At 38.3% G+C, this 12,944-nt stretch overlaps 1 protein-coding gene across 2 annotated transcripts in view; it reads right to left on the bottom strand.

The window, feature by feature from the left end:
• Positions 1-12,944, bottom strand: part of RXFP2 (relaxin family peptide receptor 2) — a 63,628-nt gene that overhangs the window by 26,701 nt on the left and 23,983 nt on the right. For both annotated transcript variants that reach the window (XM_004054346.5, XM_063697243.1), the window contains exons 4-7: positions 11,273-11,378; positions 10,384-10,455; positions 1,708-1,779; positions 1,010-1,081 (exon numbers count right to left, since the gene is read on the bottom strand). In XM_004054346.5, the coding sequence (XP_004054394.2) occupies positions 1,010-1,081; positions 1,708-1,779; positions 10,384-10,455; positions 11,273-11,378 (322 nt within the window). The remainder of the gene's footprint in view (positions 1-1,009; positions 1,082-1,707; positions 1,780-10,383; positions 10,456-11,272; positions 11,379-12,944) is intronic.

The following is a 12,944-nucleotide window of genomic DNA, read 5'->3' as shown; positions in this document are numbered from 1 at the left end:
GGCTCACACGTGTAGTCCCAACTACTCAGGAGGCTGAGGTGGGAGGATTGCTTGAGTCCCAGAGATTGAGGCTGCAGTGAGTTGAGATTGTACCAGTGCACTCCAGCCTGTGTGACAGAGTGACACCCTGTCTCAAAAAAAAAAAAAAAGAAGGAAAGAGGGAAGGAAGAAAGGAAGGAAAAATGGAAGGCAAGCAAGCAAACAAGAAAGAAAGAAAAAAGAAAGAGAGAAGGAGAAAGGAAGGAAGGAAGAAAGAGAGAGAGAGAAAGAAAGAAGAAAGAAAGAAAGAAAGAAAGAAAGAAAGAAAGAAAAGAAAGAAAAAGAAAGAAAGAAAAAGAAAGAAAGAAAGGAAAGAAAGAAAAAGTAGCCTGGAAGGCTAAGCATGGGGCTAAGGGCCAGGCACACAGAAGGGCTTGGATGAAGTTGAGGCCCTGGCTTTTTCCACTAGACCAGGCCAACCTGCAGAAAATGGGCAAACAATACAGAAAGCCTTCTAACCGCCCCTTGTGTATTTTCCTGGTGAAAGCACAGACATCTGACGTGAGGTTTCTTGGAACAGAGCTGGTGGCTCAGTCTGGAAAGTGGTGAAATACTACAAGCTATCATGTTTTCAGACTTCTCTCTGAATGCTCTGGAAAGCAGAAGAAGTTCTTAACTTGCTTACTTTTCAGTACAGTGGTTTTCAGCAGAGGTCAATTTTTCCTCCCAAGGGACATTCAGCAATGTCTGGAAACATTTTTAGTTGTCACAACTCTTGGGAGAAGGGGTATACTACAGGCATCTAGTGGGTAGAGGCCACAGATGGTTCTTAGCATCCTAAAATGCACAGGCACATAACCACTACTTGACATGACATTGAATTGCCTGGATAAAGTTCTGCAGATTATATGATAATCAGAAAAGTAAGTATAAAAATAAGATATGTCAAATAGTGGAAACTATATTAGCACTGTTATATATCATCAAGACTATGATCCTTTATGGGAGAAAGAAGAATTAGAGTACTTACAGCCAAGTTAGCTGATGTAAGTCTTTGAATATTCCAGGTCTGAGGGTTGTGATGCAGTTGTGGTTGAGATATCTACAAATAGCATGGGTGAGTTAATTAGGCAAACTCAATACCCCATTTTAGTCACATATAATTAGAATATGAGCCACTGATGATGATTATGAATATGGACATCTGCGTCTGAAAGTACTCGGCTGAATGAGCAGAGGGGGCAAATTCAAGGGGTATCCAGAAGGTACAGATAACCACAAGCCCAGTGTGTGCAACACCAGGGCCAGGGCAGAGAAAGTGGTCCTAAAATGTTTTGGGATATTACATCATGTTAGATTGTAAGGGTATAATAACTAAGTATGTGGGGCAATTTTTGCTTTTGTCCTTTTTGGTGACATCCTTAGTAGACTAGCATTTTAAGAAAATGCATAGCAAGTTAGCAAGAGTTAGAAAAGAAATAAAATGCTAAAATATTGTGGAAGTGACCCAAGCTAGAGAAGACAAGGTTAAGGAGAACCTTTATATGTCTTCTGGTAAAGGTAGGAATCTTTTAATAATTCTTTCAGTGTAATAACTAATCTAAGTACTTTGTGATAACCTATTCTTCCCACTTCCCTACAATCAAGTCGAGCCTTGAAAAAGTACCATTCTATCCTTTTAGTCTTTGCTTAAAATTATACCTACAATATGAGAAAGGGGTTACTCACAATATTTGCAGATTATATAATCCAAAAAATGCTTTCCTGGATATGTGTCTAATGCAATTATGCTGAAGAAATCTGGTAGGAATAAGATAAGAGAGTCAGGTGATTATGGTTTATGGACTATATTAGGTTGTTGAACGTATTCTCCACTTTCTTTACCTGAAGACAATTGTGAAATTGAAGTACGAAGTCCTATTCTCATGTTGGGGAGATGTTGTCAGTGAGAAATGGCTACCAACTAGCCAGTGCTTTCCTCATAGTACTCATGCAATGAGATTGAGGCATCTCTGATTCATACCGCTGAACTCCAGTGTGATGTGTCTGTGGAAGGATCTAGTCTTGTTTCCGCAAACTGGAACTATGGTGACCTTCCTGTTCTGACTGGCAGGAGTTTCTGGCCATGTGAGACTAGCCAGCTTCGCACTGCTGAACTTTCTTCCTCTTTGTGCACAGAGATGCACCTTTAACTCCTCATTTATCTTTATTCTATTCCCATGAAATAAAGGAGAGGGCAAGCTTTAATTCTTTTCTATTTCATGATGCAAAGTGAGAAGGACAAGGCAAGTTAGGTACTCAGGACATCAAAGGACATCAGCAGTTGAACCAGGGCAAGTATGCCAATTTCAAGTCATAGGATCAGGACTGACTTAACCTCTGAAGCAACTTAACAGTACAGTATTGATTCCGTAATTGCGCTGTCAGGAGTATCTAAGTAAATAATTTCCATTTGCTGTCTTCATTGTACAATGGGAAGCTAGCTCTGAATTCCTATTCTCTGAAGGCTCTCAGGGGCAGGCAATACCTACACTAATAGTAACAAATTGTTACATAGTCTTTTGAATGGCTCCCATTTCTCTTATTTTGGTTTGAATTGCTTCCTAAACTATTACACAGCGCTGTTTCATTGTTATGATATTCTACTGCAAAACTATTTGTAGATCACATGCTCATTTGACATCTGACTATACTGTGAATTTTGTTATACCATGATTATTTCCTAGCAGAGCTCCCCAGCCTTTGCCTCTGAGTCACGATTGTCTTATAAGAGTGCCAGGATAGTGACTCTTTCAGATCTGAAGAGAGCCAGGTAAAGCCAAGATTGGAGGGGTTATCAGAGGTCAGGAAGGGGGGAGATGAAGGGATACAAATGAATATTTACTACCACTAAACTGTACACTTAAAAATGGTAAAGATGGTAAAGTACACATATTTAACTTCAATTAAAAAAAGAAAATGAAAGTAAATAAAGATTATTAGAAAGGAAAAAAAAAGCCAGGACAGGCTTCCAGTTATCAGCAAACACAATCTTTTACCCCAAGTACTTTACAAATATGGTCATTTTCCCTATGTTCCTCCATGTGCCAAGTGTTGGCACTACAGAGCATCACATCTGTGGTGATATGCAAAGCATCAATTTCAATCCTGCAAAGTAAACTTGAAACCCAGTGTGACCTTGTGCCATCTTAACCCCCATTCCCGGTACTATATCTGTGGGGAGATGCTTCACAGAGCAGCATACATTCTGCTTTTGGTTTAAGGTTCTGCTGTGAATAGGATGAACTCACACAGATCAATATCTGTTTTAGCACTTTCAGAGCCTTGAGACTGATGCAATGAAAGTTAATATGATTAATTATGTTACAGTAGCAAATGAAAATAGAAAAAGAGCAAAATACTGTATTGTAGGTATATTGAAGTTTCTCTTAAATATACAATTCACTGCTTAACTAATGCTATTTACATTTTATTCAAGATGAGAAATTCAAAAATGGAATGTGTATTTTACCTACATGTTGTCACATCTTGAAGAGATGAGTGCAGTTGCAAATTGTGAATTTGACCTTACGCTTTTGTCTTATAAGTCAAGGGAAAGAAAGAGTAAAACCAGTGATCCACACAACTCATCTGATGTGTACAACCTATCTCCCTTCACTGGCATCAGTTAAAGCTCAAACTCTTAAATAATGAAGAGCTTCTAGTCTTCTATTTAGTTAGCTTGTTGCCACCCCATAGAGAACTGTAGTCCCTCCTACGTTCCATGTCTCAGACTTAGGCTGCTGAACTTGAACTCCATCCTCTAGTCTCTGCTGTCTTCTTTGCAGAATAGTAGCTTAAAGAATGTGTGGGGATATTTGGAAACATGACAACTTGGCAAGTGGCGCCCTCTTTTTATTCAGAGCTGAGATATAAGCCCATTTAATATACTTTACACCGAATGCCTTTTCTAAGGATAACTTACAGGTTCATGAATTCCTGCTGTTTCAGCTGTCAGGACTTTTCAAGCAGAAATGCCAGGAATTTATGTACCCGAAACTAAAGCAAATAAATGCTTTAATGACATGCATGTTTATAGGCTATTTTTGAATGTGCCATTTTGTATTCAAGAGCCAGGCAGACACCTTGAATTTCGTTTTGTTGCCAGTGATTGTATTTAACAAGAACCCAGATTAAGAAGGAATTCCTAATTTCTAAAAGGTTTTGTTACAATAAGGAGGAGAACTGCTGTTTGTTTCCATGGTAGCAGTGATAAAGTATTATAGTCAATTCCATAAATTGTATTTTATTTCTCTGAAAGGTCATTTGAAACTGCATCCACCCCCAATTTAGAAAGGCCTGACATTTTAAAAGATTATTAAAATGAATAAACTGATCAATGGTAAAAACATTCAGATCAGTTAAGCAACACTTATTCATCTGGCAATTAAGATTTAATTTTGATTTAGGAATTTGTTTTTTGTTTTTGTTTTTGGATGCCTAAATGATCTCAACTCCACTGTGAATATTTAGAGCATTCCAGACTGGAGACCCTCTTGACATTAAATTTGGTGATCTCGCAGGACAACAGTCCCCAACCTTTCTGGCACCAGGGACCGGTTTCGTAGAAGACAATTTTTCTTTTCTTTTTTTTTTTTTTTTAAGACAGAGTTACGCTCTGTTGCCCAGGCTGGAGTGCTCTGGTGTTTCTTGGCTCACTGCAATCTGGACTTTTTGGGTTCAAGCGATTCTCCTGCCTCACCCTCTTGAGTAGCTGGGACTACAGATGCACGCCACCATGCCCAGCTAATGTTTTTGTTGTATTTTTAGTAGAGACATTCACGATGTTGGCCAGGCTGGTCTCAAACTTCTGACCTCAACAGATCCACCTGCCTCAGCCTCTGAAAGTGCTGGGATTACAGGCTTGAGCCACTGTGCCTGGCCAATTTTTCTATGGATGGAGAGGGGTGATGGTTTCAGGATGATTCAAGTGCATTACATTTATCCTTAGATTCTCTTAAAGAGTGCACAACCTAGATCCCTTGCATGTGCAGTTAGATTCTCTTAAAGAGTGCACAACCTAGATCCCTTGCATGTGCAGTTCACAATAGTGTTCACACTGCGGTGAGAATCTAATGCCACTGCTGATCCGACAGGAGGAGGCAGAGCTCAGCTTTGCTTGCTCGCTCACCACTCACCTCCTGCTGTGCAGCCCAGTTCCTAACACACCATAGACTGGTACCGCTCTGTGGTTTGGGGTCTGGGAACCCCTGGCATAGGATATATCCCAATACAACTTAAATATGCAGATTAACTTTATTAGCTCAATACAGTCTAAAACACATATTTGTGCATGTCTGTTCTCTGCTCAAACAGAATAAAATTCAGATGCCTTAGCTGGCATACAATCAAGATTCAGTGACCTCTCTGGCATACGCTCCATCATCTCCTGTGGGGATGCCTTTCCTTTAGGCAAACTGAATGTTCACTCTCTTCTCAACATCCTTTGAGTATTTCTGCTTATGTTTCTTTCTTCTCCCTGGTGAAGATGCTCCCCACCTTCTCTTTAGTTCTACATGTTAGTGCTACCCATCGTTCATTCAGCAAATACTCATTAGTCCTTATGGGTTTCTTACTAGGTATGCTACAACACAGGCCTCAATAGACTAAGAGAGAACCAGGAGGACTGTCCAGCCCATGAGGAGGGTATGGTGGTCAGAGAGTTGTTCCTTCGAGAAGGAAAGTGAGGGCTTCATGAAAATAGAATTGTAGTTGACCCCAGTCATGTGTAAAACTCAAACAGTAGAGAATACTGTGGCAATAAAAATGTGTATCTAGTTGGAGAAGCAAGAAAGTGTTAAGGAAAGTCTCAGTTTGCCTCCTGGAACCTGTTTTATAATGTTGTGAGATAATATAAAAGGAACAACTGCTTATTTCTCAACTCCTACTTTGTTCTTGTGTTCTGGATCAAAGAAGATGGTCTTAGGATTGAAGCAAATGGAAAGGCTATATGGCAGGTCAGTGAAAGCCCAAGATGGTAGAAGGTGTTAATCAAAATTAATTAAAGCCCTCTGGTTTGGAAATTTTCCCCCAGAAATTGAGAAATGCCAAAAAATGAGAACATCAAATTATGATCAATTGCTGAGGAATCCAGAGAAAGGATGAGCAGCTGGAAAGTGAAAGATGGCAAATGTAGTCTTAAGTTCTCAAAAAGGGAAGAAGTTGGTTTCACAAGCTGTAGTTGGATGAGCTCAATGCTGGTCTTGGGAAGATCATAGAACAGGTGAATATGATGCTGCTTTGTCTATGCCTCAAAGAGAAAGTGACCAGGAGCGTTCACAAGAAACCACATGGCAGACCAACTTCATATTCTTCTTTGAAAAACTGTGCAAAACTATGTGATAAACATTGTTACATGTCTACTGGGCACTGATCAAGCAGTTTTATAATTTTTTATGGACAAAAGAATGACACATATTCGTATCTGAAGGATGATGATGAAGGATATAGAAAGACAATTTAGTGCTGTTCTCTTCAATATTTTACTCCTTGACCTGGGTGAAGGTAGTTGATCTTATTTGCAGATGACATAATTATGAGAGGAGTAGTGACTATGACGGAAAATACAAAAAGACCTTCACACTCCGGTAAGAAAAGCTGACTCTAACAGGATGAAACTGACTAGGAATGTATTTAAGGACCCATGACTAACTCTCAAATGCTAAGTGCATGAGTACAAGATGTAGCACACACATCACTTAGCAGCAACACATGTGGCATGGGATTAGAAAGTATAGATCACTAGGAGTCAAGAGTATCAAGAAGTCATCAAAAGAGCAATATAATCATAGGGCACATAGAGTGCAGAAGGAAAGGGATGCGAGTTCTTCCCCATTTGCCTCGGTCATGTTACGGTGATAATAGTATATTTATTCTAGATGTCACCCATCAAGACAAATGTAGGCAAACATATGCAGATTATTGTGACTAGAATGAAGAACAGATTTGAAACTATGTCCTTTGGGGAGGAATTTAAGGAAAGGAGGATACTTAGGGAAGAGATTTGTGGTGTGGTGGAGGGTGATGATAGCTAGTCTTAAATATCTGTAGACATATGTAGAAGACCGATTAGATGTGTTCTGAGCAGGTTTACAGAGGCCACAATCAAGCCCAGGTATGAAATTCCATTTCCCCAGCACCTTCTAATCCTCTTTCTGGTTTATTTTTAGCCCTCACCACCACCTAACAAATTGTATATTTTAAACTTTATTTATTGACTATCTTTCTTGATTGGAAATTAAGCTCCACAAGCTTAATTTCATCTGTGGCTTTTCATCTGTGTTGTTCATGCTGTATCCTTGGTGCCTGGCACCTTGTAGGTATCAATAAATATTCATCACAGGAGTGAATGAATATGTGGGTCTTGCTAGCTACTGCTCTCCTGCTGCCAGATACCAAGAGTTCTGGCTAAGGCCCATCTGGTTTCTTCCTCCCCCTGACATCCCTTCCTGGGGATGGTTTGGTATTTGCCACATTTGTTATTTGGGTCATTGAATGAGGATTGGGAAGAAAAAGGTAAGAGTAGATGGACAGGAGGGACAAGAAGTAGGACTGGTGCAGGGGGCTATTTTTCTGGGAGTTTGGAAAAGAGCAGGAGGAGTTGAGGAATGTGGGTAAGGGGGATGGGGAGGAAAGGAGATTTAAGGAAGCATTGTTGAGCTTATGAGCTGCTCTAGGATATTTGAGTATAAAGAACTTGAGTTATTTTCAAATCAAAGTTTACTTACTGGGTGGTTTCATTGATAATAACATATTCTGAGCCTGGACTATGTGGGTGGGCTTCCAAAGGAGCATGGTCAGAAGGTTTGGGTTTGAGGCCAATCTCTGCTACTTGTCAGCTGACTGACTTTGGGCGAACAACCTCTCTCCCCAAGTAGCTTTCCTCATTCCTGAAACTGCTGTAACGGTGTCTGCCCCACCTTACAGACGTTGGGGATCAAAGCCAAAGTGAAAATTCCAAATACTGGAATTCTTTGTAAACTTTAAAAAGTGGTAGATGACTGTAAGCAATTGTGTTTTATCCCCCTGTGCTTTATCTTACATATAATAGACACTTGGTGAATGTTTATTGATGAGAGTCTCATAACCTCTTTCCTATTAGTCTCTGGGAAAATTAAATTGCCTGCAAATCATCAAATAGCAGCTTGCATGGGGAGAAGCCCTGTCAGGTGATATTCAGGTTATGATGTGGTGCCTGTTTTCTCTGACAAAGTAAAATTAGACATTTACTTGGAGAAATTGCTAGCTAATCTTGGCAATAAAGGTTAGTCTCTATCTTTTTTCACTAGGAAAATTGTGGACCTGAATTATTAAATTGCTTCTATATTCTTCTCTTCAGTGGGCTAGCAGGGCCTGGGACCACAGAGGGAGATATTGGCATAGAACACAGTTATGAGTTAATAGACCAAGGAAGGACATGGCCTGAGAAGTCTAATTTTAACCCTCCTGCTTGAGCCTCTAGTGACTCCGCCCCCTCCCCAGCAGTCAGCTTGCCCCAAATTAGGGGGCAAAACATATACAAGGGAATTCTACATGGGGTGGGACAGTCTGTGCTGGTAGAAATTCAGTTGATTGCTAGAACTATTTCTTTCCCTCTTAAGGTTTCCTGTTATGGTAAAGTAAGCACTACCTTGGCTTACTTTATGCCAGAAGACATTGGCTCTAATTCTGGGTCTTCCACTTACTAGTTGTAGATCTTAGATGAGTCATTTAACCATTGCAGACTTTAGTCACTTCGTGTGTAATGAGAAGATTTAATTAAACATTCTTAAAACTTCTATGACTCTAGAAAATAGAATTTCAATTGCTGTGAAACAAGAATTCTGAAACGAAAATCTCTTCCCTTCCTTTCTGCTAGTGCTATTTTATTTTTCCTCCCACATGTATTATTCAGGCAGTACAAAGACAATATTGATTCATCTAATGAACATGTTGTGATTTTAGGGATTTCTTGGAAGACTAGGAAGAATGTGGTTAGAATTTCCTCTCTAGAGGAATCTGGACATGCAGAGCCAATGCATAGCTACTCCAGTGTGGCAATGACATGACCACATACCCATGTACTTTAGGATGAAGCAACAGGTCTGAGAGCAGCCGGGGTTTACAGAGGCCACAATCAAGCCCAGGTATGATTGAGTATTGATGTTCACATAAGGTTCTACCTCATGGACTTCCATCAGCTACTTCTTTTCTTGTATGAGGAAATTTATACCTAAATTCAGGAACACAAAATCCTTGATGGTATTTCAAACCAAATGTGTGTGCCCAGTATCAGCAAAGATTCAGATAATTTTTATTCCTGGATTTTCATAAATTTCACATTTCTAGGAACTTTTCTCCTGTATGCTGGATATTGAAGGATAAAACAATAAGATGATGGTACCGCCAAGGGGGCTTGCAGAGTGTACAGCATTCTCTTGCTAATTTTGTTATCTAGTCTAATGATCATCTCAGCAGGTGTAGCCCCTCCAGTGCCACAGAGCAACTGGCCCAGAGGGATTGACAGATACTGATCCAACTTACAAATGACTGATACACGAACCTGAATATTCTCCATTTATTAATGTGAATAGAAAGCATCCCATCCCACTTATAGGAATGCTCTTATTCTCTATGCCATGCAACTTTTCAAATACTTTAAAATGAAGAAGTTGGGAAATTAAATTCATCATCCTAAGGTTGCTTGGTGAGTAGAGAATCAAAGCAAAGGGATTGTTCATGAAAATTGTGGTGGGGATTGATGGTGCATCCTGACCCTCCAAGAGAGATCATCTCTAGGGATTATATTTCCCAGTTACCGGTTTTCTTTCTTGGGTGATTCTGGAAGCATATTGGCCATTCTTTGTCACAGAATACCTTCTCTGCTGATCATATCCTATTTATTGGCATTTTCTTTCCTCAGATATGTTAACATCACTGATTGCATAACTCCTGTGTTTTCAATCCTAACACCCTGGGGGATATCTGTACCCTATCATTAGGTATCTGAAATGATCTGATTGTTCTTGTTTATGCTGTTACTCTTTTTTTTCAAGTGAAAAAGTGCCTCTGAATCTGCAATGTCATTTTCCCAATATCTTGAGGAAAATAATGGAACTGTGTATTTTCCTATTGAGATGTTTTACCTCGACTCCAAGTTAATTCTCCGAAAAAGTTTAAATAAAATGGGTTCAGCTCCTTTAAATTATGAAATGGAAAGATAACATACTTTCAAATGTTTTATTTTCTAATCTTAATTACATTTAGAAACATAAATGTAATGATAAAGATAACAAACAATATTTTATTTTATTTTTAGATCAAAAACATCTTACACCACCACAAGGATTTTTTTTAAAAATAAATATGCTATTAATGGCTACTTACATCTTTTTAAGTTTTGTGTATTTGATGAAAACTTTATCTGGAAGACTGTGGATTTTGTTTTTCTTAAGAGACCTAAAATAACATGTAAAGCAAACTTCATTATGGATTGTTATGGCCAACCCACTCTTCCCTAGAAGCCACATGCTTGGGAAAAGAATATTTGATGACGTTCATCATACTAATCCATATTTGAACATGACAATAACTAAAAATTTTTCATGGGAGAATGAAAAGTTTATAAAGCCAAATAAAGTAGCTTGTGAGTATTTGACAAATGTAGCCAGTTAGTATAGTAGACTGGAAAGTCCATGTTGATTTAACTTCTTTGTTTTTACTCTGTGGGTGCATTAACAAACCAAACCAAACCAAAAATCAACCAAAGATCCCAACCCACTCATGCATGCCCAGATGATGACATGACTGCAAATTCCTGAGGCTTTCAAGAACTTTATGCAAAGTACAGAAAATTTTGCATGATATAACATAGCTACTAGCTTCATGGATCTTTTATATCTTTGCAGTCTTGGATAGATTACCAACGTTAAAAAAATGTAGAATAAGTGAGTGTGCTTCCTTTTAAAACCAAAAAAAAAAAGCATTTCAGCACAAGGACAGTAGTAATCATACATAAATCAGAAAGCAATTGAAAATAAGAACTCCAGGCCCACAGACATTTGTGAGCTAACTGATGGCAGGCTAATCTAACATACAGTGTGTAAACCATTTTTTTCCCCCTGAATAGGAAGCATGGAGAATTCTCTGATGACTGGTAGTTTTAAACAGAGTTTCTATTATTTTGCTAATACACAAGCAACACTATTGGGTTTTTTCTTGGTTTTCCCTATCTGACTATAGGGACAGATATCACCGATAATTAAGTTTTACTCACAGTAATGTCACATTGTTAGAAATCATCGGCACAGACTTTAAGTCACCATTTACACATTCCAATTCAGTTTCTTTGCAGTCACAGCATTGTGGATACTGTTTTAGAACTAATGGGACAAAAAGAGTAAGATTTCACTAGTAAACAAATACATTAATTATGACTTTGCCTTTAATAACTGATATTGTTTTCTTTTCATCGAATGTATAAAATTTACACCTGTTAAATGAACTCATTCAGCCCCTAATAAAATTAAATAAGAATTCTCTCCTACTTAAATGTAGACTAATGTGTTAATCTCAGTTCTAGCTTCTAACAGTCATTTCAGAGGCATTTACCAAGTGATTGGAAAAAACGCACAAAATGTTAACTAGCATAAGCTCATCTAGTGAAGCAAGATTAAGTTCACTTCAATGAAAAACATTTGTATGATTGAGTAATTGTTAACGGATGTGACTGAGTCAATTCATTTGAATAGCATACAATAGTTGCTCAATAAATCCTTATTGTTTAAAATCAGATTCATTTTTTTCCTTCCTTCAAACTTCCCTTAGAGCCATGAGAAGATTGAGATGCAGGTTCTACCATAACCACCCTGGCACCTTACTAAAATCCATCCAGCCAGATATTCCTTCATTTTGGTTCTTTGTTTTTCATTACTATGAGGTTGAAAGTTGAAGGTAAAAAGCTGCAAAGCTGAAATAACCAAAGATCTATCTATCTGAAGCATTCAGAAGAAAGAAGAAGGACTCCGGATGTACTCTGAAGGGACTTACGTAGTTACTAGGATAATGACATGTAAAGGAGTGAGAAATCTAGGGAGAAGCCAGGCCAAGCTGGTCCATAGGACAGTCACTGTGTGTGTGTGTGTGTGTGTGTGTGTGTGTGTGTGTGTGTGTGAAAGAGAGAGAGAGACAGACGAGGGCAGAGGAGAGAGAGCGAGGCTTTGAGAGAAAGAGCAAGTATTTTTGGAGTCTGATTTCTCCTCTGAGCCTATGAATATTTGTACTGATAGAGCTAAGAATGTGAGAGTTATTTTTGAATTTATTTTGTTATTTATTTTAATGTAATTAGAAGTTCTTTTCAGTTGCCCTGCTTCTTTTAGATCACTTTTATCCAAATGTTATTTTAAAAATAAATTTTACTGAATTTTATTAGTAAAGCCAACAAACTTCTACTGAGTACTTAATGTAAAAGATGCTTTTAGTGTATACATTTTGAAAAATATTTTATGTTGTCTATACATATATGTTAATTAGCTCAACTTCCTAAAGATAACTTTCATATGCTTACGTCAATGTTTATTGACATAACCACCATTGAAATAGTGGTTATATGATTAAATTGAAAACCTGTGGTTGGAAACTTATTTACCAATAGAATAATTTCATATGGTCAAGCTGGGTGTGTTGTCAAAACCAGAAATGTGAGCATTAACTGTTCACCCTCCATCACCTGCAGGCCAATCATGCCCCCATGATTCTGTGGATTCTTTTTCTGAAACGCCTTTTGCATCTCTCTCTACCTCAATCTTCTCAATGGCATTTTCTGGGGATTGGAATAAACATAATAACAAGTAACTCTTTTATCATCATTCTTTCTCCTCTATCTGAACATGATTGACATTTTGGATCAATCATTCTTTGTCATGGGAGGCTGTCCTTTGCATTGTAAG

Source organism: Gorilla gorilla, chromosome 14, assembly GCF_029281585.2.
Source record: "Gorilla gorilla gorilla isolate KB3781 chromosome 14, NHGRI_mGorGor1-v2.1_pri, whole genome shotgun sequence".
Classification (NCBI taxonomy): domain Eukaryota; kingdom Metazoa; phylum Chordata; class Mammalia; order Primates; family Hominidae; genus Gorilla; species Gorilla gorilla.
The sequence above is the reverse complement of the archived record's forward strand: the minus strand, read 5'-3'. Positions and strand labels throughout refer to the sequence as shown.